A 26,479-nucleotide genomic window follows, 5' to 3' on the forward strand; every position below is an offset into this window, starting at 1 on the left:
ATTCCATGTGGTATGAATTTCCGTTTTTTCCTCACCATTATAAATAACAATCAAACTTGGGAATCACCAAGCTGTAAAAGGCAAATTGACTCAGTTCCTTGACGAGCTTCTGGTATCAAAGTCGCTGGTCAAGTAAGTTTTTTTCATTTGTTTATTCCATGTGGTATGAATTTCCGTTTTTTCCTCACCAGTATAAATAACAATCAAACTTGGGAATCACCAAGCTGTAAAAGGCAAATTGACTCAGTTCCTTAATTAGCTTCTGATATCAAGGTCGCTGACCAAGTAAGTTTTTCATTTATTTATTCCATGTGGTATGAATTTCCGTTTTTTCCTCACCATTATAAATAACAATCAAACTTGGGAATCACCAAGCTGTAAAAGGCAAATTGACTCAGTTCCTTGACGAGCTTCTGGTATCAAAGTCGCTGGTCAAGTAAGTTTTTTTCATTTGTTTAATCCATGTGGTATGAATTTCCGTTTTTTCCTCACCAGTATAAATAACAATCAAACTTGGGAATCACCAAGCTGTAAAAGGCAAATTGACTCAGTTCCTTAATTAGCTTCTGATATCAAGGTCGCTCACCAAGTAAGTTTTTTCATTTATTTATTCCATGTGGTATGAATTTCCGTTTTTTCCTCACCATTATAAATAACAATCAAACTTGGGAATCACCAAGCTGTAAAAGGTAAATTGACTCAGTTCCTTGACGAGCTTCTGGTATCAAAGTCGCTGGTCAAGTAAGTTTTTTTCATTTGTTTATTCCATGTGGTATGAATTTCCGTTTTTTCCTCACCAGTATAAATAACAATCAAACTTGGGAATCACCAAGCTGTAAAAGGCAAATTGACTCAGTTCCTTAATTAGCTTCTGATATCAAGGTCGCTGATCAAGTAAGTTTTTTCATTTATTTATTCCAAGTGGAATGAATGTCTGTTTTTTTCTTCACCAGTATAAATAAAAATCAAACTTGGGAATCGCCAAGCTGTAAAAGGTGAATTGACTCAATTCCTTAACGAGCTTCTGGTATCAAAGTCGCTGGTCAAATAAGTTTTTTTCATTTATTTATTCCATGTGGAATGAATGTTCATTATTTTCTTTTTTATAACTAATAATCGTTGATGGAACTTGAACTTGACTAGAACCCGGGGTTTTATCATAAAGGATATGGGTGTCATTTGAACCAATATTCAGGGAATGAATTTCCTTCCCCTTTCGTTGCTATTTCCTAAAAGTTTGTGTATTTAGGATTGAAATGTCAGGTTTTAGGATTAAGTGCCAAAAATTCATTACAAGATTATCGTTTAGTTTCTTCTTCATTTATACCCCCCCCCCGTTTTTTTGTTACTTTCTTTATTTCTAGTTACCTGTTTTGATGATTTTCCCTCTTTTTTATGTGACGTTGTAAATTCGTTTTTTTCCTTTCTTTATTTTCTTTCTTTCTTTTTTTCTTAGTGTTCAGTTGGCTTATTCCGTTTGTTATTTGCTATTCAATGAATATTAGTTATTTCCCTGCCCTAGACATGCACTTTCGTGCTTTCCTGGCAGGAATATCATATTTTGTAGTTGTTTTTTTTGCGTTTAAATAAATAAATATGAAGTGTCAAAAGTAAAGTATTTTAATACTAACACTAAAAATTTAATGCTGAAAATTTTTAGTCCTAAGAAATTTTAGCATTAAAAATTTTAGTACATTTTAGTAAAAAAAAATTTTAGTGAATTTTAGTATTAGAAAATTTTAGTATGAAAAATTTAATACTAAAAAGTGAAGTGAATTTTAGTACTAATGGAAGCCCAATCTCTCGCCTCTGAAGGAACACATGTAGACTGTTGTTAGAAAGAGTGTATATACACAAAATGAAGAGAGTAAGAGCATTAGCAAGATCGAAACTTGTCGAAAGAACTTCGACTTCAAAGAGAAAAAACTTCCAACTTAAAATTACTGAAGGTACTTCCAAATATCGTAAGATAGTCGGTCTGTACAGTTCTTTTTCTTAAAAAGTAGCAAGGAAAATTTAAGAGACCTCCCTGGTAGGACATAGTTGAAGACAAAAATTGAAAGTTTTAGTGTCCTTTTCAAGAGTAAAAAGTGATAAGAGGGCAACGAACCCGCCTCCCATGCACCTCCCCCCCACAGTTTGTCGTATTAAAATTTCAAGAAAGATGTTTTGTTCGACATAGTTGAAAGGTCCCATAACTATGTCTCTAGGGATGTCAAACCTCCTACAGCCCTTAAGGCCTGGACTGTAAGCTATGCAATGCGCCTGTTGTTTACATATAGCATTTTTTTTTACCAAAAAATGGTGGTATGTTTGAGCTTTCCTGTCCATGAAATAAAAAAAAGTAATTTCAACTGAAAGTGAGATTAAATTAAAATATTAATTTTAATTAATTAAATTTTAATTCAATATTAAAGTTTATGGTGGTGCTGCTTCCTCCTAAATAACTCGCTCTTCACGCTAAACCTTTTTAGTGTTTAGAAATTTTTTCTTGTTCTAATTAATTGGCGCTTGTGTTAAAGGAGTTGCTCTTAAAGAGCTGGGACAAGTAGTCAAACTTTACCATGAAAAGCGAGGTATTGAGGAGGGTGCAGCCTCCTTATAAACAAAATAATTTCTGATCGTTTTAGGTTTGAATGTTGCGCCTTACTTCCAGTTCAAAAAACTTTTTTTTAAATATATTTAATTTCAGATCGTTTTTCAAATAATTCTCAGGAAAGCCCCCTCCCCTCCTTGGGAAACCCCCCTATAAAACATTCCTCCGTGGAAAGCTCCTCCCGCTTAAAATCCCCCTTCCCTTAGAAAATACCCCCAAACAGTTCCATCCTTGTTGAAGATTCCCCCAGGAAAATTTCCTGTGGAGAAAAAGACATGAAAAATTTTCTCGGCCTACTTTTTGAGATTGACTTGTTGTTATTTAATCTCTGATCATTTTCAAATATTGCTGGAAATTCCCCCCTCCCCTCTGTGGAAAATTATAATGAAAATACCCCTCCCAATGGAGTTTTCTTCTGGGGAAAACTCCCCCAAAGAGAATTGCTCCTGCGAAAAATCCTCCCATGGAAAAATTCCCCAGGCAGTTCCAACCCCGCTGAAAATTTCTCTCGGACAATTCCCCTGGCACATCTCCCCGTGTAAATTGGATGCCCAAATAGAAACTGTGACAATTAAGAATAATTTTGTATAGGATTCAATTTATTTCCCATGTAAAATTTCCTTTGGAAAATTCACCCCGGAAAGCTTTCATTTCCACGAAAATTTCTCCCCGTGAAAAATCCCCCCGCCAATAAAAAAGAATAAAACAACGGTATGCTCCCCGATAACAAATGTTTTATTAAAACAATGGACAAATTTCATAACTTAAAGCACTTTCCCCCAGGGACTGTGGGACTTATATCATCCCCAGAGGTATAGTTACTGGGCCTTTCAACTATGCTGAAAAAAATGACTATCTCAAAATGAAAAGAAAACACATTTTAAATATTTTTTTTAATCCAATAAATCCACAATTATTAAAATTTTCAGGAATGATTATTAGCGTGTAATTCATACTGTATAAATCCACGTTTTTTTTTTTTTTTTTTTAGTAATTTTGGTTATGATCGTGATTTTTTCTTTTTTTTGATATTAGGAATAAATAAAACACAGCTCGAAATAAGGATTGTTTTCAGTAAAGTTTATGATATGGTATTTAAAAGCCAAGGGGGGTTTCAGGTTCACTCTACTTACTTTTTGCTTCTTTTGAGTTTGACTCGGTTATTTATTGTAAATTCTGTTCGTTTGTGGTCTCATTTATTTATTTATTGTGATTTATGGTAGTTTTACACTTGAAAAATTATTTGACTTTATTTCTGCCATCTTTGGCTTAACATAGCTCTTTACTTTTCTTTCAAAATCTTCTTTTGTGGAAAAGGTTTTTTTTTAATTAATGTTTGTAAATATCTAAATTTTTTAAAGTGCATGATGTATTTGGTTTTGCAATCATTGCCATTTCTATGGATTTTTCAGACTCGGTAAATTTCTATCAAATTTAGAACTACTATGGGATAATGTGGGATGCCCCCACCATACGAAATAGTAGACTTACTTTGTATAGCGATGCCTTGAGAATCAGGGCCTATTTAGATTAATTTTATTTACCCAATACATCAGCGTTCGCCTAGTTATGGTGATTGTGATTGTCGGCTGCTCTTTACGCCTTTCTGTTTTATTTAAAGTCCATGTAAAATATATAGTGAAGCAAAATTAAAGTTAAAAAAGATAACGATAAATGATTACTGATTTTACCGATGCATAACTAATTATCTCAAAGCTTTGACTAAAAATATTTTTTGTGATGACTAAATGATTGAAGTATATATGTATAACTGAAGCTATTTTATTGAAATGTATAATTGAAAACTATGTGGCTTGGACAGTGTGCTTTAGTTTTTCGAAATATGACTATAAAGAACTAATATAAATAACTGTAAAGAACTAATGAAACTGAGCTTGACTAACTGACTTAAGTCCCATCCGACCTTGGTGGTCGTCTCGGCGCCTCTCTCCTCACGAGCGAATGCATTGGTCGCCTATACTGTTCTCTGTTTTGTGCCATTCTGAGAAGACCAGGGATGTTATACAATTAATACAATTAATATTAATTATACAGTCATTTTACAATTAAACATTTTTCCGTCCACGATCTTCTTACAATTAAAAATTTGTCTTTTGAGTAGCTTCCTCGGCTGTTGCCATTGTAGGTTCTTCAGTCATTTTAAAATTAAACATTTTTTCGTCCAGGATCTTCTTACAATTAAAAATTTGTCTTTGAACGATTTTCTTAAATACCTTTAATGACGTCATCGTCATAACAAACATGATGGTGATTGCTAATCGAACATTCCTTGTGTCCCGGTCGCTCTCTCTTTGAGTGTCCTGGTCGTCATTTATATTCCCTGTGTCCCGGTGTTCTGGTCGTCATTTGTGTCCCGATGTCCCGGTCTGTAATTTCGTCAGTCAACAAACATGACGTCAGTCGACACACAAACATGACGTCACTCGACACACAGACAACTTATTTTTATATGTATAGACTAGCTGTTGGGGTGGTGCTTCGCGCCACCCCAACACCTAGTTGGTGGGGGCGCTCCGCGCCCCCCAAGCCCCCCCGCGCGCGTAAGTTGTTACGCGCCATATTAGTTACGCGCCATTGTAGTTGTGTCCCTGTGTCCCACCTGTGAATATAGATACATATATATATATATATATATATTTGTGTTTTTAACTACGTAAAACCTGCGAATATACAACATTCTTCGCTGTCCCATTGTCTGTACATATAAATAGATTGTCAGGTTTACCGACTCTTGAACATGCAACATATAATTGTCCATGGGAAAAACAATCCGTATTCAGATCTATACCTCATTATTCTAATGACTGCCCTTGAGCTTTGTTGATGGTGATTGCTAATCAAACATTCCCTGTGTCCCCATCATTATCTATATATCCCCTTGTGCCCCCCGGCGTCCCCGTTGTAGTTGTGTCCCTGTGTCCCAGTCGTCATTTATAGTCGACAAACATGACGTCAGTCGACACACAAACATGACGTCAGTCGACACACACGTCCCAGTCGTCATTTGTGTCCCGGTGTCCCAGTCTGTAATTTCTCTTTGAGTGTCCCGGTCGTCATTTATATTCCCTGTGTCCCGGTCTGTATATACATTCGTTTTTGAATTGGTATATGATGAAATAATTTTTTTTTTCCTTTTTTTCTTCTTAGTTTTTTTTTTTGGTTTTAACCTGTTTTTTAGCTTTTTAGTTTGTTTTTCTTTTTCTTTTTAGTTTTTTTTGTAGTTTTTACTTTTTTTAGTTTTTTTATTTTTATTTTTTTTAGTTTTCTTTTTCTCCTTTATTTGTCAGTTTTTTTCCTTTTTTTAATTTTTTTTTCTTTTTCAGTTTTTAGTTTTTTTTATTAGTTTTTAGTTTTTTTTTCTCTTTATTTTTTTTTGCTGTTTTACCCTTTTTTTGGTTTTTAATTTTTTTTTTCTTTTTTAGTTTTTTACCTTTTTTTAGTTTTTTTTTAGTTTTTTAGCTTTTTTAGTTGTTTTTGTAGTTTTTACCTGTTTTTTAGTTTTTTTTTTCTTTTTTAGTTTTTTTCTTCTTTTATATTAATGCTAAAGCCAAGGTTCGAACCTGGAACCTCTCGGACCTAGAACCTGGAACATAACGCTTTACCAACTGAGCTACTGTATTTGTATTTGTATCGGATTAACGACGCTTCTTGACTACTAAGGTCCCTGCGTCGGCCCTGTAGTGCATTCCTGCAGCATGGTTCGATCTCTGGGTCCCGTATTACCACGCTAAGGTCAAACCCACTGCGCCAACACAGTTAGTTATATAACTGAACTACTTCGGCTTGAATACATTCGTTTTTGAATTGGTATGTGATGAAATGATTCAGACGTCATATGCGGACAGTGAAGTCACTCGACACACAGACAACTTATTTATATATATATATAGATAGCTGTTGGGGTGGCGCTTCGCGCCACCCCAACACCTAGTTGGTGGGGGCGCTTCGCGCCCCCCCCCCAAGCGTAAGTCGTTACGCGCCATATTAGTTACGCGCCATTGTAGTTGTGTCCCTGTGTCCCACCTGTGAATATAGAAAAAAGAGAAAAGATTTATCTTTTCGTTATAAATATATATGTTTTTAACTACGTAAAACTTGCTAATATACAACATTCTTCGATGTCCCATTGTCTGTGTATATAAATAGATTGTCAGGTTTACCGACTCTTGAACATTCAACATAAAATTGTCCATGGGAAAAACAATCCGTATTCAGATGTATACCTCATTAATCTAATGATTGCCCTTGAGCTTTGTTGATGGTGATTGCTAATCGAACATTCGCTGTGTCCCAGTGTCCCAGTCTGTAATTTCTCTTTGAGCGTCCCGTTCGTCATTTATATTCCCTGTGTCCCGGTCGTCATTTGTGTCCCGGTGTCCCTGTCTGTAATTTATCTTTGAGTGTCCCGGTCGTCATTTATATCTCCCGGTCGTTATTTGTGTCCCAGTGCCCCAGTCTGTAATTTCTCTTTGACTGTCCCGGTCGTCATTTATATTCCCTGTGTCCCGACTTTTAGTTTTCTTTTTCTCCTTTATTTTTCAGTTTTTTTTCCTGTTTTTAGTTTTTTTTTCTTTTTCAGTTTTTAGTTTTTTTTAGTTTTTTATTAGTTTTTAGTTTTTTTTTCTTTTTAGTTTTTTTTTGTAGTTTTTACCTTTTTTTTAGTTTTTTTTTAGTTTTTTTTTCTTTTTTAGTTTTTAGTTTTTTACCTTTTTTTTGTTTTTTTTTTTTTTATAGTTTTTTAGCTTTTTTAGTTTTTTAGTATTTTCTTTTTAGTTTTTTTTTGTAGTTTTTACCTTTTTTAGTTTTTTTCTTCTTTTGTATTAATGCTAAAGCCAAGGTTCAAACCTGGAGCCTCTCGGAACTAGAACCTAAAACATAACGCTTTACCAACTCAGCTACTTCGGCTTGAATACATTCGTTTTGAGCAGCTTCCTCGGGTGTTGCCATTATAGGTTCTTCAGTCATTTTACAATTAGAAATTTCTCTTTCAACGATCTTCTTACAATTAAAAATTTGTCTTTGAACGATATTCTTAAATACCTGTGTCCTGGTCGTCATTTATATTCCCTGTGTCCCGGTCGTCATTTGTGTCCCGGTATCCCAGTCTCTAATTTCTCTTTGAGTGTCCCGGTCGTCATTTATATTCCCTCTGTCCCGGTCGTCATTTGTGTCCCGGTCTGTAATTTCTCTTTGAGTGTTTTTTCTTTTTAGTTTTTTTTTTTAGTTTTTTACCTTTTTTCTTTTTTCAGTTTTCTTTTTCTTCTTTATTTTTCAGCGTCACTATGAAATACATATCGCCGAACCTATGTTTTTTTTTAACTAAAATCTGGTAGGCATTGATGACCTTATCCAAGTCAAAATCCCAAACCCAATCATCATCGCTATCATTTTCGGTTTTGATATGTTTTGACTCTCGCTGTCCAGGTGGATTTTCATCTAACTGCGCAGTTTTGCGTTCTTTAGCCGCAAGCCTGTTTTCTTTCTGTTCTTGTGATTCCTCGGCACGCTTTCTTTTCTTACTTTCTCTATCAGCTGCAAGTTTTTTGGCATAGACTCTTTGAGCAGCTTCCTCGGCTGTATCCATTGTAGGTTCTTCAGTCATTTTACAATTAAACATTTTTCCGTCCACGAACTTCTTACAATTAAAAATTTGTCTTTGAACGATTTTCTTAAATACTTTTAGCCTTCTTTTTTCACTTTCTCTTTTAGCAGCAAGTTTGGTTTCGCGTTGCTCTTGTGATTCCTCGGCACGCTTTCTTTTCTTACTTTCTCTATCAGCAGCAAGTTTTTTGGCATAGACTCTTTGAGCAGCTTCCTCGGCTGTTGACATTGTAGGTTCTTCAGTCATTTTACAATTAAACATTTTTCCGTGAACGAATGTCTTAAATACCTTTAATGACGTCATCGTCATAATGACGACCTGATGACGATGACGTTACTCGACACACAGACACACAGACAACTTATTTATATATATATTCTAGCTGTTGGGGTGGCGCTTCGCGCCACCCAACACCTAGTTGGTGGGGCGCTTCGCGCCCCCCAAGCCCCCCCGCGCGCGTAAGTCGTTACGCGCCATATTAGTTACGCGCCATTGTAGTTGTGTCCCTGTGTCCCACCTGTGAATATAGATAGATTTATATATGTGTTTCAAACTACGTAAAAATTGCGAATATACAACATTCTTGGCTTTCCCATTGTCTGTGCCTATACAAAGCCGTATGTACTAATAATGACGTCATATGCAAACGCTCTTTTTACAAACAAACAAACATGCATACACACAACTCGTTTTTATATAGATAGATAGATAGATAGATACAATACAAATTAACTGCGTAAAACTTGCGAATATACAATATTCTTCGCTGTCCAATTGTCGCTGTATATAAATAGATTGTCAGGTTTACCGACCCTCGAACATGCAACGTACAATTGTCCATGGGAAAAACAATCAGTATTAAGATCTATACCACATTTTTCTAATGATTGACCTTGAGCTTTGTTAATGGTGATTGCAAATACTAATCGAATTGGGAATTGCAATCTTTTAAATTGAAAAGGCAGATCCGTTGGAATCATGGGAATGCGAGGAATAAGAACAGCCTCACCCTGAAAAGGCCCTGTCAAGATTATGGTCCCTATTAGGTTTTCCATTGTTTTTTTTACGGCAAGTCGCGTGCCATTGCAAAGCTTTGGTGGGTTGATATTTCTTAAAAGTATTATTGGTACGCCTATTTTTAGTTGTAGCACGTGTGGTGGAAACCCTGAAGGATCTATGGAATTCAAAAATTTAGATGGATAATTAACCGCTTCATTTGATTCCAAAACTGTGTCGACTGACTTGTAAAGGACTGCCTGGTCTCGAATCTTGGTCAAAACAATATTGTTGATTTCGTGGACGTCTATATTTTTGGGTGCGAGAATCGCTCTTTCACTTAGCCATTTATTATTTTTATAATTTTTTAGAATATTCGGAAATACTTTTTCAATCAATTCATTTTTGGACGTCACTAAATTACAGAAATCAGCAGGTAGTTGTATACGTCCTGAAATTGAGTCTACTGGGAGTTTTCCGTTTCCAATTGCCAGCAATTGATCTGAAAATGTTTGACAGAGTCATCGTTTTGCAATCGGACACGCATATTTGTAGTTAATTTTAATATTTTTACTTGTGCCCATAAATTAGAATTTTTCAGGCAAGCATTCATTTCGTCTGCAGGAGTTGATCTAGGTATTATAGGTAATGTTTGCCTGAAATCTCCCGCAAGCAATATTAATGTGCTGCCAAAGGGTTTCGACTTCCCTCTCAAATTTTTCAAGCATTGATCCAGAGCCTCGAGCGATTTTTTGTGTGCCATTGTGCACTCATCCCAAATAATAAGTTTGCATTGCTGCAATACTTTACCCATCCCAGATGATTTGGAAATATTGCACGTGGGAGTTTCTGAGGCAATTTCAAATTCAGAGGCAATTTCAAAGCGGAATGAGCAGTTCTTCCACCAGGCAGCAATGTTGCGGCTATTCCGGACGACGCAATTGCCAACGCTATATCATTTTTTGATCGAATTGATGCCAGAATCAGTTTTATCACAAACGTTTTACCAGTACCTCCTGGCGCATCCAAAAAGAAAATTTCTCCAACGTTGTTATCGACACAATGCATTATCGTATCATAAATGTCTTTTTGTTCCGATGTTAACTTGGAAATGTTATTTTGTACATACGACAATAGATCACTCGTACTGTAGCTTTGTTCATGATCCAATTCTACACTTGTCGAAACAGCAGCGATACGGTTAGGTGAAGGCATTCCCAAATCCAGAAGAGGTTTGTTTGCCATACTTACGCACAAATCTTGTATAATAACTAAAGTGTAGTTATAAATTTCTGATGTAAAATCAAAAGTCATATCTGACGTCTCTAACTGTTTTCAATGGAGTATATCTTCGGACATTTTTGACTTATATTTTTCCCATAACTCTGTAGGAGCTGATGGAGAGCAAGTTGTTAAAATGATGCCAAACAATGCACGAATTTGACTTGGGGTTGACGTTTCGCACGCGTCATTGATGCAGTTATCCCAGTGTTGGTCATTCTCCAATAAATTCAGAGCTTGGCAAGCACTACGGTAAGTGTCATGTATAGTACCGTTTACAGTTCTCAAATACTCAAAGGATGTCGGACCGGGTACATTCACCAAAAGCAGGCGGAGAAAGAAGCATTCATGTTGATTGGGGTGAACGTTGTAGAGTCTTCCTATCGTGGTATCTTTGAAGACGTAGGTTGGCCGTCGACTGACTTACCCTGTTTTCGACGTTCAAATACTTTATTTTTAGTATTCCACGTGTAATACGAAGGCACTTCAGTATACAGCAGTTTTTTTGCAAAAGAATCATTTTTGCAAAGCGAAAAAAAGCTGTTAATGTTGTATCCGGTGGATTCAGGGCTCTTTGTTGCACGTTGGTTTCCGTGAAATAAACACGTTGACCATTCTGTAAATGTACCGCTAAGTGAACAACAGCTGCACTACGTTCATGTATCGGAAATGAAAGAATTCGCCAAACAGCTTCATTACTGCTTATGTATCTTCCAGCCTGATATTGTACGATTTCGTCGAAATCTTTGATTTCGGGCTGCAAGCCAAAAACTGCCATGTCACTGCCTTTGTTGACGTATTTACATATGTATTTGATTGCCTTTATGGAGTTACAGTATTCAACGTTTATGTGTGCATTAAATGTTTTTGATAATAATGGGGAATATGGAACAACCCTCTGGTTATCTACTTCGATGGTGGTACCGTTACGCTTCTTTATTATTGCTGTTTTACCGCCATCTTCAGTAGATCTTCTTCTATATTGTGGGTAACCATCATTGCCAGTAATTGTGTTTGATACTAAAAGTCAAGGATATTGCTATGTGCACCTTCCTTTGGCCATGCGTTCAGTGCACCGCATCCAGCACCAGTACATCCAGCATCGCACTGACCCAAACACTTCAAGTTTTACTATGTAGTTTATCAGTGATTTCAACTTTTGCCGGAAGACACGGGCCGTAATGTCATGCCTATGAACCGCCGATTGTCCTTGAAGTAAAAGCTGCAGTATCTCGTCCCAAGATTGATTACATGTAAATGTAATAAATAAATCTGGACGACCATAAAGACGAACATACGCAATAGCATCTTGAGCATATTCATGCATATGACGGGGACTGCCATCATATGACGAAGGTAAAATTGTTAATCTTCCAACGATTTTGGTATTACCGTCATTTATAACTGCATCTCGCAAATGAATGTATTGTTCAGAGCGGAGCTTGGTCTGATTCAGGCGGATATATAGCAAACGTTCTGATTCAATTTTAGCATACATATCAACGACAAATTGGTGAAACAATTCACGGCATTTTAAAATATAATTTTCTTCATCCTGCCGAATCATTAGTCTATAGAAATTATAATGCATTGCACTGCATTTCTTATTCATTTCTTTGTTAGTGGCTGGATTCATCAATTTAATATTAAAGTGATAGCCGTCGGCTCCATCCCAAAAAATGATAGGATATTGTAGGGCATCGTAGCATCGATGAGTTTCAGCAATTCTTAACAACTGAGCGCTTCCCTTATGAAGAATAATATCTCGAGGTAAAAACTGATCACCGACCATAACGATTGCCACTTCGTCGATAGTTGGAGCATTGTATCTACGCACATGTTGGCCAGGAGGCGTTTTGTCAGCGGAAATAACAATTTTATGCGTATCAGTAGGCATCAAATCGATGGCTGTTTTGAACAGACGCACTAAATTATTATTTTCGTGGAAAAGATGTTGCAATTGGGAAACGATTGTCCTTTCAACGTTGGGAGAAATTTCGCAACGTGCATTCAATTCAGAATTTCTATCACTGATGAAGTACAATTGTAAAAATTTATGATTCTCGCCTGAGAATGGTAGAAGGGACCCTGCTCTATGATAAATTTGCTCTTTTACTTTGAAAGTAGACATAAATTGATCTGGATTTTCGATTTGGGCTCCAAACGACGTCATTTGGAAACATGAGTTGTATTTTCTGATTTTTGACAAAAAACGCTTAGATTCTGACGTAGTTCCAGTAAGGAAAGTCTTCAATGGCTCTGGTGGTGCAGCCAATAGAGGAAGTTTAACTTTTCCTGAGGCGCAACACATTCCCATTGTTTCACCATTGAATTTCAAGGCCTTGCAATAGGGACAAATTTTAGACATTGTCCCGATTTGAACACATCTACTCAAGCTATAATCATCGACTGGGCTGTACCTGAATGCCAGGCGATAACTTTCAGGTTGCTCTGATTCCTCGGCACGCTCTCTTTTCTTACTTTCTCTATCAGCAGCAAGCCTGATTTCTTGCTGTTCTTGTGATTCCTCGGCACGCTTTCTTTTCTTACTTTCTCTATCAGCAGCAAGCCTGATTTCTTGCTGTTCTTGTGATTCCTCGGCACGCCTTCTTTTTTCACTTTCTCTTTTAGCAGCAAGTCTGCTTTCGCGTTGCTCTGGTAGTTCCTCGGCACGCTTTCTGTTCTTTCTTTCTCTATCAGCCTCAAGCCTGTTTCCTTGCTGTTCTTTTGATTCCTCGGCACGCTTTCTGTTCTTTCTTTCTCTATCAGCCTCAAGCCTGTTTCCTTGCTGTTCTTTTGATTCCTCGGCATGCTTTCTTTTCTGACTTTCTCTATCAGCAGCAAGTTTTTTGGCATAGACTCTTTGAGCATCTTCATCGGCTTTTGCCATTGTAAGTTCATCAGTCATTTTAAACTTAAGCATTAATAGATTTCTACGTGAACATATATGTCTTAAATATCTTTAATGACGTCACCGTCGTAGCAAAAATGACGACAACTAACTTGATGACGTCAGTCAACACAGAAACATGACGTCACCTAACAGACAGACAGACACACAGACTGACAACTTATTTTTATATATATATATAGATATACGTATATGTATATTCCTTTTTTTATATATATAAAAAATTCTTGTTAATTTTTTTCTGCTTTTGTTTTCCTAAAGATTTTAATTTTGCTCTATTTTTTCAAGTGCATTGGTTTTCTTCCATTTTGTTTTTACCGGGAAGGCAGTGGGCTCATGACAGTCATCTAATAGTCTGTCTTAAAAATCAGATTGGAATTAGTGAGTTTCAGCGTTTATTTTCATTTTTATAATATGTTTAATGAGAATGGTCTAACGTGCTTTTGTCCTTCTTTTAGTTATATATGTGAAGCTCCAGCTACTAAGCCTGAATTTATTGAAAGTTTGAAGATACTGGATAGCAAAATAGCTTTCGCAAAAGAACAGAAATTTCGAGAGTCTACGGCCTTTAAAGACGTTCAGGATGTTCTAAATATGTTGAAAACTAAGGCACTGACAAAAATACGCGAATATCTCCTTCAAAAAATACAGCAGTTTAAGAAGCCAATGACGAATTACCAGATTCCTCAGAATGAGCTTCTAAAACAAAAGTAAGTGTAGGCTGAGTGGGCATTGACATTGATTATTAAGCTAAAACAAAATGACTACCTAAAAGGAGGGAGGAGGACAGACGGGGAATTTACCCTTCCTTCCATTTGGAAGTTCTTGATAAAAAAACATATCTTTTTTCACGAATCATTTTTTGTTATGCTTTAGTCATCTCTTCCACCGCCAGTTTTTTTTTGGAACCTCCTCTTCTTAATTGATAAAAAACATATCTTTTTTCACAAATCATTTTTCTAATGTTTTAGTCATCTCTTTCGCCTCGAAATTTTTTTAACCTCCTTTTCTTAATTTCTGTATGAGTCCAGTCCATTATATCTGGAAATCTACGAAACAAATTTATTGGGACTATTCTAAGACATACTATACTGCCTTAGGTTCACATCTGCGTGCAGTGAAGGGGAGATGGGAGGGGGGGGGGTAATGGAGAGCTTGGTTTCTCTTTCTAAAACTGATCTGAAGGCCCCTTTTCTAAGAAAAATTCTCGAAAAAATGTATTTCTATATCTAAAGGGGGGCAATTTTGTGGTTTTGTTCGGTTTTTTCAATGAAAATACCAAAAGCGGCCTATTTCAATAACAATACTCTTAAGATTTTTTTAGATCTAGGCGGGGTCAAAAACCGGAGAACAAAGGCACCCCCTCCCCCCTATTGACACTATTGAAATGTTGTAACACAGTTACAACATCGCAGAGAAATGTTAATATGCCCTTTTCAAAGCTATTGAACATTTCATCGTTATTTTAGATTGATTAAATTAAAAAAAAAAAACGTTTATGAAGGTGTTTGCCTCCTCCTCAACACCGCGCTCTTCAGCCAAAAATTTTTCTTACTTTTGAAAGAGCTTCTTATTGTTCTAGTTAAACGACCCTTGTGTTTCAGGTGTTGTTCTTAAAGAATTGGGACAAAATTCAAACTTTAGAATGAAGAGCGAGGTGTTGAGGATGGGACAACCCCTTTCATATATGTAATAATTTCTGTTCGTTTAAGTTTTTATATTACTCCTTATTTTCAGTTGAAAAACTTGTTTTTTAATTTAATTTCTGTTTAAATAGTGCCTAACTAGATATAGATATGTGTATGTGTGTATAGAGGACAATCGGCAGACCTTTTCTAACAAACAAGAAAGGGATATGTACAACTATCTTGTCACTGCATCAAGAATAAATCAAATTAAATGTACCTCAAATTAAATATATAAAAAACATGTTTTTCAACTGAAAGTAAAGAACAACACTAAAACTTAAGACGAAGAGAAATTATTCTGTATATGAGGGGGTTTGCCCCCTTGTCAATACCTCACTTTTTACGCTAAAGTTCTAATTTTGTTCTAATTCTTTAGGAATGACCACTGAATCACAAAGGTCATTTAGTTAGAATAAATAGCTCTTTTGAAAGTACTAAAAAAAGAGCTTTAGCGTAAAGAGTGAGGTATGGATGAGGGAGTGAACCCCCTCATATACGAAATTGTTTCTGTTCGTTTTAAGTGTTGTTGCTCCTTACTTTCAGTTGGAAAAACTGCTTTTTTGAAAATTTAACTTCTGATCATTTTTTAAATAATGCTGGGAAATCCCGCGTACCCTTTATGGAAAATTTCCTTCCCCGTAGGAAAAATTCCTCCATGGAAAGATCCTCCCACGTCCAAATTTTCTCCGGCTCGTAACTTTTTATGAGTAAGACCAAACCTAACGAAACTTCTATATTTGAAATCAGCATAAAAATCTGATTTTTTTGAAGTATCTATTGGAAGCAAAATTTCGTTCCTGAAAGTTTTAGTTACTTTTGAGCTGGTTCGCTCCTTACGTACAGTTCGTTGTCATGAACTGTTTGATGATGTTAAAAGCTGGCCTTTCAGTATGTTTTTGCGAATGAACTTGAAACCCCATCACATTGGACAGAACGAAACAATGTCTTACAACTTTTTTTAAGAGAAACCCCAATATCTCGCTTCGTGCACCTAAGCCCACTAGCCAAGCCAGTGCAAGTGGGTTCAACAAAGTAGATACTTTAAAGTCTTTTGATAATCTACCTGATATATTAATTTGCAGCTGAGTGCATATGGAATGTCTGGCGTCCCTGCGGTTTTGAAATCGCCAAAAGTTGTGGCACCAACAGAAGTTAAACAAATACGCTCAGTAGTCTCTACTGAGCGCAGAGAAAATACAATATTATTTTGCTTCATCAATGCAATTAGCGGACAGGTTCCACCAGTTTTCATTTTCTGACGTAAAAAATTCAAGCCTAAGATGGTACAAAGTGGTCCTCCTGGCTTCGTTGGCCTTGCACACCTGTTTGGTCGGGTGAACGGCGAGACTTTTTTTTGTTGGCTCTACGACACTTTTGGAAGTATTGCTGCTCTTCAAAAGACAATCTTCATCTCCTTTTGGTTGATAATCACGAAAGTCACCTTGACCCAAGATATATTTCTTTCTGCAAAGAAAACGGTATTGTTCTTCTAACTGTCCCACCACATTGTTCCCAACGACTAGAGAAGTTTTCACCAGCCTATATCACTTCCCTCTTTCAGAAAGGCTGGAATCTGGCCTTTCGTCTGAAATGTGTTCAGTGAGGTAGACCAACTTATTTGATTTGACTTATCAAGTAAGTTCAAATCAGGCAAACGCAGCAGCATTGGAACTTGACGAATTTGCCAGTCTGAAGCCAACGATGATATCTCTTCCCCTGGACGATCACCTTACCTCAGTGTTTCTTCTAGGCCGTCAACTACCAACCTTCAAGGTCAGTTGGCAAGAATAACCCCAGAAATGATTAGACCATTTTGCTTATGGTAGATGTTCACACAAGTTCTCGTAAGCGCCGCAAAACAGGCAAAACCAGGATACTCACTGACACTCAAGAAAAGGAAGACACTGAGGCAAGAAAGCCTTAGAAGGGAGAGAAAAAGCATCCAAAGAAGATACCCGTGTTAGATCTCAAGCTTGATGATTCATCTGATTCATTTCATCTTGCTGAAGAAGCCAATAATGATGACTTGCCGTTCAGCCCATCTTCTTTGTCAGTAGGAAATTATGTACTTGTCAAGTTCCAACTAAAGAAACCAACCCATTGCTATGTTAGCTTATTGCAGGAAATTGCACAAGGTGAATCTACGATTAGTTTCATGCACAAGAAAAGCGAAAGATTCGTCTTCCCCGAGGCAGAAAATGTTGCAAATGTCGATGATAATGATATTCTCTAAAGTCTGCCAAAACCTTTTTTAGGTGTTGGGGTGGCGCAGAAGCGCCACCCCAACACCTAGTTGGTGGGGCGCTTCGCCCCCCCAAGCCCCCCCGCGCGCGTAAGTCGTTACGCGCCATTGTAGCTGTGTCTCTGTGTCCCACCGGTGAATAGAGATAGATATAAATATATATTTTTAACTACGTAAAACATGCCGACCCCTCCCCCACCAGAAAAAGTCCCCCTGAAAACGTCTGTATACTTTCCAATAATAAATACTATATGTAAACAATGGTCAAAGTTCATAACTTGCACTCCTTCCCTCGGGGACTGTGGGGGATTAAGTCATCTTCAAAGACATAACTATTATATTATTCAACTATGCTGAACAAAGTGGCCATGTCAAAATTTTGATCGGGTGACTTTAGGAAAAAATGAGCATGGGGGGGGGCCTAGTTTCTATCCAATTTTTTGGTCACTCAAAAATGACACTGGAACTTTTGATTTCCATTCGAATGAGCCCTCTCGCAATATTCTAGGGCCATTGGGTTGATACGATCACCCCTGAAAAAAAACAACAACAACAAATAAACACGCATCTGTGAACTTTCTTCTGGCAAAAAAATACAAAATTTCACATTTTTGTAGATAGGACCTTGAAACCTCTACAATAGGGTTCTTTGATTCACTGAATCTGATGGTGTGATTTTCATTAATATTATATGACTTTTAGGGGTTGTTTGCCCCTTTTTTCGAAAGTAAGGCAGATTTTATAAGACTCGTTGCTTTTGATGGGTAAGACTACACTTGATGGAACTTATGTATTTGAAATCAGCGCAAAAAATCCAGTTCTTTTGATACATCTATTGTTGTTAAAATTCAGTTTTTTAGAGATTTGGCTACTATTGAGCCGGGTTCCTCCTACCATACATTCCGTTAAAACTGTTTGATAAACTGTTCTAACGAAAAGTTGAACACTGTAACATATATAGAAATTAGGTGCATCTTGTAACAACATAATGATATTGACCATTAATTCAGTTCAATATGTTATTTCGGCCAAAAGACCATACTTCCGAAACGTAACAATGCAACAGACAAATAGATTAGCTTTTGTTAAGAGTCTGATATAATTATTGCCAAATAGGTCACGAAAGATATAACATAAAGGCATATTATAACACAATTCGCTTTTTATCCAACGTAAGGATTCAGTGATGCGGATAACCACGAGAAACTGGATGGGTCTGATTAAATATTGACTAACGGAAATCCACAGGGATGTTAGTAGCAGTGACATAACGAGGTCGTTATTGAAGTGCTACTTGATCTCACCAAAGCGTTACATGACCACTTTTATTCTGAAATTAATAGCGGTCGTTCACCTTACTTATTTTTTTGTGGTAGCATCTGTTCGTTTTAAATTGGACTTTGTTATTTATTTTAAGTTCTGTTCTTTTTGCGTTCATTTATTTATTAATAGAGATTTTTGTTTGTTTTCGATTGAACTACGATTTCACTTTGATTTTCCACATCTTGGACATGGCAGATACACCTTTTTGACAACCTTTGATGCACATAATGTTTAGTTCAGTAATAGTTCAATTCTTGGAGAACGTTTGAAATATTTAGGGAGAAATAGATTGAGGGATGGTCCTTACAGTTGCCCTATGTGTGGAGAGATGGATGAGTCTTTGCAACATTTTTTAGGGGATTGTAGGGAGTTGAGGGAGTTGCGCTTGGAAATATTTGGTAGGGAGGTTCGGGGGAGAGATTGGATTTCGGAAATTTCGAGAAGTAAGTGTTACTTAGCTATAAATAGTATTGGAAAGTTCGTCCGGGTAGGTATGAGGTATCGTGATGTTTTCTTAAATAATTAGTTTAATGTCTTTTCAGTCTATGTTTGTTGTTGTATTTTTTTCACTTTGTTTTGTGTATGTCACCATGGCCCAATTGGGCTTTTCGTGTGAATAAATCTATCTATCTATCTATCTATCTATATGTTCTTAAACTTTAAACTTAATATCCTCGTCCGTTTGTGAGATATTGCAGATATGTCAGTTTGACCATCTGAATTTAAATGTTGTATTTTGATTTATTTCAGTATTTTCCTCTGTATACCCTGAAAGTTTCAATTTAATACCCTTAATCATTCCTGAGATATTGCAAATACACCCATTTTACAAACTTGATACACAAAGTCTCTTTTGATTTGGTTTGAAATTCCCTTTAACATGACTTGAAAGTTTTACCCTAATAGTCTTAAAATCTCTGAAAACTCAGGACGATGCCCCCTCCTCTCATAATAACAAAACAATAGTAAAACAATAGGCAACCTGCATAGAATACAACTCTTGTCTGTTTTTTTTTTCTCCGGTTGCATAGCTATTGGGCCTTTCGACTATTTTGAACGAAATGGCTATCTCAAAATTTTTTGCTGGATGTCTTTTTGGGAATGGCAGCTAAATGGATTGTGAAAGGAGTCTGGTTGCCATGCAATAACTTTGGACGCTTAAAAATGGCATTAGAACTTCCAATTTTCTATTGAATTAGCCCCTTCGAAGTTTCTACGACAATTTCTTTCTTGTGATTTGGGCTGAGGAGTAAAAATGAAAATAAATTGAAGCTTTATCTCTCTTTACTTAGGCAGCGCTGTTGTCTGTGATGTATAGCTGAACCCTCTTTCTTGAAATAGGCTATTTGCAAGATTTGGTGTTCTTGTGGCTCCCTGAGTTTGGTGTTCAGGCAGCCCCTGAGGTATATTTCTAAGCCCTTTAAATGTTTTAGTTTTAAATGATTGTCTCAAATTTTGCTTCATTTTCGTGTGAAGCCAGTGAAGGAATTGGGGCCATAAAGGGTAGCAGGGTATCTTCCGGAAAAAATGTTGGAACTTACTTAGTAAAGATCAACATTATCAAATAAACTTTGGGAATATAAATGCTAATTTGAAAAGTCACCCTACTTTTGCTAAATTAGCCATTTTTTTCTCAGATTAATCATTTTTCAAAACAAAATTATACTAAAAGACCTTCAACTTTTTCCTATTTTAATTAAGCTTATTTTTAACTTAGGTTATGGGGAAAATGTCTAAATAGAAAGATCTTCCGATTTTGTTGCAGATTCTGTACAGCCAGTACAGCTTTTGCGCGCCTATCCCCTCACCAGCGTATTATCTGTTTTTTCGTTGATTTTGTGTGCATTAGTTTTACTCTTTGTTTTTTTTTATATTTATTCTTACTCCACCATATTTACTTTATGTATCGTGTGGGTGAAAAATAAAATAAAAAATAATACAATATTTAGGCTTTCAGACCTGCATGAAACGGAACCCTGGTTGATTGTATTTCTGTACTGGTCTTTCCCCGTGTAATTGTTTTTTAGGATTCTTTTGGTTGGATTTAGCTTTCTTCTGTTTTTTAAGGTGTGAATTCTTTCCTTTTTTACTTTCTTTTCTTTTTTAATCTATTGTGCTATTTTTTCGTATGTTTAGCTATTTGGTTTAGTGTTTATTCTTTCTTTTTTTGTTGATAAACATTTCAAGACGCGTAGCTAACGTTGTCGGGCATTTATTATTATATATTTTTTCACATATTATTTTAAACATATTATGTGTTTTATGTTTTTTTATACGATTTTATATGTTTATTATATGTTCTTAATTAGAAGTTTTACCGGTCATTTAAAGATTTTCGTTTGGAATTTTATACTGTAACTATTGTACATTTTAAAGGTTCTTCTATCAATTTATAATGTGCCATCAGAGAGAGCTGGCTGCTGAAGTACGATCAGAATATTTTGACACAATCTCGAAAATGTACTATTCTTACTACAGCACTTATTTGCGCCGACTTATGCGTTTACAGGTAACTATCTTTTGTATATTTACTTTTTCTGTTAAAAATATCAATGCTTGATTTAAAAACGAATTACTCTGTCATTTGAAACAAAATTCGAATTTTTCCTAACTCCGGCGGGATTGCTTAGGAGTTAGGCTAATTATTCCCTTCCACATTTTTAAAAGAAACAATTATTTATTTTAATTAGTGTGTGTAACACTCACGAACAATAAGAGTCAATCAGGGTCGACATTTCGAGCAGGTGTATCTCATAGACGTCATTATCGCAACACAGTGGGGGGGGGGATAAGATGTATGCTATACCCTGTAATGTTATGTCAGCATGTTCAGATGAAACTACGATAGACATTTTGTCTTTTAGTTCGTTAAAATTTGTTAGTTTAATGACAAAACATTTTTTTGAAAGAGAGACATACGCGATGTTTTAAAGAACGGCGGTAATTTTTCAACAGCCGGTTTGTTTTCCATCCAGGATACAGAAACACGCAAAGTGAAATAACAGTTATACATTGCAGTCTAACTGGAAGCAAATATAGCTTTTGTATATTTGTTTGGCTAGTTGCTGCATTATTTTCGAAAATCTTGGTTATTTAAGTTGTTTATTTAAACAAAAAATTGGAAGAGCAATGCTTTTTCTTTGAATCAAAAGGGAAGACTTCTCGCGCTATAGCTCCAAAAGAAGAAAGTTTCAAAACCAAAGACAAAAAAAAAACGGGGCTTATAGGCTTTGAAAAACCTTTAGTTTTAAGGAGTTAAGGGCATTTATATGCCTACAATTGTCTAAAACAGGGTCAATAACATTTCTTTTTATTATGATTGTTGTATCATAATCAGGGTTGATTTTATCTAGGAGGGTTGATTCTTCTTGTATTTCTTGCATTTGTGTTTCTGATGGAGGGTTGTATTACTTCCATTCATTTTCATTTTGTCCGTTGACTATCCTAAGATTTTTTTTTTTTTTGAAGACAGACAAGTTTTCTGCAGACCATGAGTAACTGTTAAGAACTTTTTAAAAATTTTGAAATATTTGTCAATGTTTGATAACCACGCATTGCATTCCCGGCCGAAGGCATTGAATAAGGAGATGGGCACCTATGCATCGCAGACTGGTCAGCATGCGAAAATGTTTTTTAAGTTAAGTTTTATATAGAAGAAGCTAGAGCTGTGTTGTCAAATATGTTGTATTCATTTCTTTTAAATTTAAGTTTTTTTTTGTTTTTTTACCCGAAGTATACAAATTCCAAAATACTTCGTTCAAGAGTATCTTTATTTCCTTAAAAATATTTTTTTATCCTGACAAGTACCTAATTTAAATGTTAAAAAGATAAAATACTTCTGATTAGAGCTTCAAGAAGAAAAAAAAATTGAAAATTATTTTTTCTTTCAAGTGACATCTTATATTATCTATCAAATAACAGTTCTAATGCTAGGCTTTGGACCCTATTTTTAAAACCAAACGTGGATACCATAAAAATATAAAGAAAAATGGGGGGGGGGGCTTTTGGTTTTAGTTTTAAATGAAGTACACTACATATTATGATTTTGTCCGTTTAGGCTTCTAGATAATCGGCTACCCCTAATCTTTATCGGAATCTTTTATATTTCCGTTTAATAAATGCAGAGACAGTTCGAATCTTATTCTTTTTGTATAAACGTATATCGTTATAGACGTATATCGTTTCTCAAAGATCAAATAAAAATATCCTTGTACATATAGCTCTTCGTTATTCAAAACATCGAGCAATCAAAAATTCAACTCTCCTGTAATTCACCCTCTTGTAGTTTTACAAACTGAAAAAGAACGAAAATGTGTGAGCTATCAACCTTAAATGTTTCGGTATTGTTGTTCGCTCGAGGATTTCTTTTTCAAAGTGAAAGGGGCAATTGCCTCTCTGCCCTCCTAATTGATGCCCCTTAAAGCTATAGATGTCTAGTAAAAAATGAAGCCGTCAAATCAATGAGCCCTAAGGGACGCCTCAAGGAACGCAGTAAAGGCTATAGGGACCGTACATCAAACGGGAATGTAAGACTCTCCTTCACTTAGGTTATTACTACTACTACTAATAAGTCACTGCAGCACCAAGCCGCCTGAGGCCAACACAGCTACGCACGCTCCTCCTCCAACCCAATCTATTTAAAGCCTCCCTCTTTCCACCCTCTCAGGAAGTTCCCATTTCCTTTAAATCTTTATTTATGACATCCTCCCAACCTAGACAAGGACGACCTGCTTTCCGTCTAGCCCCAGACGGTTGGCCAAAAAGGACAATCTTCGGTAATCTGTCATCCTTCATCCGTAGAACGTAGCCTAGCCATCTCAACTTTTCTTTCATTATAGCCCTAGAAAGCGGGATTGAACCACATTTTTCGTACAACCTACTGTTTGAAATACGGTCAGTCAGCCGGGTACCCAGAACAATCCGTAGGCAATTTCTCTGGAAAACTTCTAGTAAATTTTCATCTGCTTTTCGGAGCGCCCATGCTTCAGAACCATATTTGACCACTGTCATCACTGTAGCTTCCAATATTCTAATCTTGGTTTGCAGACTTATCTTTCTATTCTTCCAAACTTTTTTTTAACTGTGAAAAATCACCCCGAGCCTTAGCTATTCTACTTTTAACATCTTCACTGCTCCCACCATCATTACTAATAATACTACCAAGATAACTGAAACTCCCAACCTGATCAATCTTTTCGTTACCTAATGTCACCTGTTCATCTTCACTTATTCCTAGCCTTAGTGACTTAGTCTTCTCATCATTAATTTTCAAGCCTGTTTAGCACCCTGAACTCGTAAAACCTCTAAAACTTCAATCATTTTGCTCACACTTTCGTCTAATATGCTTAAATCATCAGTATAATCTAAGTCCAGGAGCATTTTTCCTCCCCATTTGATTCCGTAGTCTCCAATTGCCTTTCCTGTGCTCCTTAAGACGAAGTCCATCAAAATGATCCATATAAAGGGGGATAGAACACAACCCTGCTTAACTCCTGATTTAGTACAAAACCAGTTGCTAACCTCATTTCCTACCTTAACCGCAGCAGTATTATTCTCGTACATAGCACAAATCACTTTAATGTATTTTTTTGGTATACCATATAACGATAAGACCTTTGTTAACGCTCTTCTATCAACAGAATATGAAATCTTGTTCATAATCGATAAAACTGAGGACCAAATGTGTTTGACAACGAAGGGACTTCTCAATTATTAACCTAAGAGGGAAAACTTGGTCGACACATCCTCTACCTTTTCTAAAACCGCATTGTTCTTCCTTTAAAACTTTGGCTACAGCATCTATCAGTCTAAAAAGTAGCATATTACCTACAGAGACCAGACTAATGCCTCGATAATTACGACACTCACTCTTGTCACCATTCTTATACAGGGGTTTAATTAAGGTTTTCCTAAAATCATTGGGTACTTCCCCTTAGTTGAAAAATATATCACACACAGGGAAACCACAACTGGAACCCAGAAAAAAACCCACAGGGAAACAGGCAACAGAGCACTGGCGAAACCAGGGGAGACAGGGTGACCCTGTCCCCCAAGATTATTTCTGGTACCCTCATTCCTTGTTTTTCCTCTGTTCTTCACTCTTTTTTAAAAATAAATCTGTCAATTTGTTCTATTATTGACGCCCTTGTCAGATTGATCCTTCCCAAGATTTTGTTTATTGACACCCTTGTCATATTCCCCCCTCCAAGTTTTTGCTCTAGATCTGTCCCTGCAACAGAGTCATTTAAACATGACGTCATAACCCAGAGTAACCTTCACAAGGTAAGGGTGTTATATTCGTCAAAGAATACGGTTGTTATATCATCTTGTACTTGAAGATGCAGTCTCTGTCAGAAATTGTATTTTATTTTGATATAATGTTTTGTTTATTACAAAAGCCACAAGATAAGGCAAAAGCGTTTCAAATGAGCCCTTAAATATATCTCAATAATGTTTCTGTGCCCTTCAGGTTAACAAAATTACCTTAGTGCTAGTAGACTCAATTTCAGGACGTGTACAACTACCTGCTGAATTCTGTAATTTAGTGATGTCCAAAAATGAATTGATTGAAAAATTATTTCCGAATATTCTAAACAATTATAAAGATAATAAATGCCTAAGTGAAAGAGCGATTCTTGCACCCAAAAATATAGACGTCCACGAAATCAACAATATTGTTTTGACCAAGATTCGAGACCAGGCAGTCCTTTACAAGTCAGTCGACACAGTTTTGGAATCAAATGAGGCGGTTAATTGTCCATCTGAATTTTTAAATTCCGTGGATCTTCCCGGGTTTCCACCACACGTGCTACAACTAAAAATAGGCGTACCAATAATATTTTTACGTAACATGAACCCTCTAAAGCTTTGCAATGGCACGCTCCATTGAAAAAACAATGGAAAACGTAATAGAGGCAACAATCTTGACAGGACCTTTTGAGGGTGAGGCTGTTCTTATTCCTCGCATTCCATGATTCCAACGGATCTGCCTTTTCAATTTAAAAGATTGCAATTCCCAATTTGATTAGCATTTGCAATCACCATCAACAAAGCTCAAGGTCAATCATTAGAAAAATGTGGTATAGATCTTAAATCTGATTGTTTTTCCCATGGACAATTGTACGTTGCATGTTCGAGGTTCGGTAAACCTGACAATCTATTTATATGCACCGACAATTGGAGAGCGAAGAATGTTGTATATTCGCAAGTTATACGTAGTTAAAAACACACACACACATATATATATATATATATATATATATATATATATATATCTATATTCATAGGTGGTACACAGGGACACAACTAGCTAGTAGACATATAGATAAGTTGTTTGTTTGTGTGTGTCTGTTGACTGACGTCATGTTTGTGAGTCGACTGACGTCATTGTAAGGATTGAGCATTATGCCGTCATGAAGTTGTTTGTCGACTGACGTCATGTTTGTCGACTGACGAAATTACAGACTGGGACACCGGGACACAAATGACGACCGGGACACAGGGACACAAGGAATATAAATGACGACTGGGACACTCAAAGAGAAATTACAGACTGGGACACCGGGACACAAATAACAACCGGGACACAGGGAATATAAATGACGAAAAGGACACAGGGAATGTTCGATTAGCAATCACCATCAACAAAGCTCAAGGGTAATCATTAGAATAATAATAATGAGAGAAATTACAGACGGGACACCGGGACACAATTGACGACCGGGACACAGGGAATATAAATGACGACCGGGATACTCAAAGAGAAATAACAGACTGGGACACCGGGACACAAATGACGACCGGGACACAGGGAATATAA

At 36.3% G+C, this 26,479-nt stretch overlaps 1 protein-coding gene across 3 annotated transcripts in view; it reads left to right on the forward strand.

Moving 5' to 3' along the window:
- Nucleotides 1-26,479, forward strand: part of LOC136037783 (vacuolar protein sorting-associated protein 52 homolog) — a 116,716-nt gene that overhangs the window by 59,210 nt on the left and 31,027 nt on the right. For all 3 annotated transcript variants that reach the window (XM_065720616.1, XM_065720613.1, XM_065720614.1), the window contains 2 exons: nucleotides 13,866-14,117; nucleotides 21,037-21,169. In XM_065720616.1, the coding sequence (XP_065576688.1) occupies nucleotides 13,866-14,117; nucleotides 21,037-21,169 (385 nt within the window). The remainder of the gene's footprint in view (nucleotides 1-13,865; nucleotides 14,118-21,036; nucleotides 21,170-26,479) is intronic.

Source organism: Artemia franciscana, chromosome 17 (genome assembly GCF_032884065.1).
Source record: "Artemia franciscana chromosome 17, ASM3288406v1, whole genome shotgun sequence".
NCBI lineage: Eukaryota > Metazoa > Arthropoda > Branchiopoda > Anostraca > Artemiidae > Artemia > Artemia franciscana.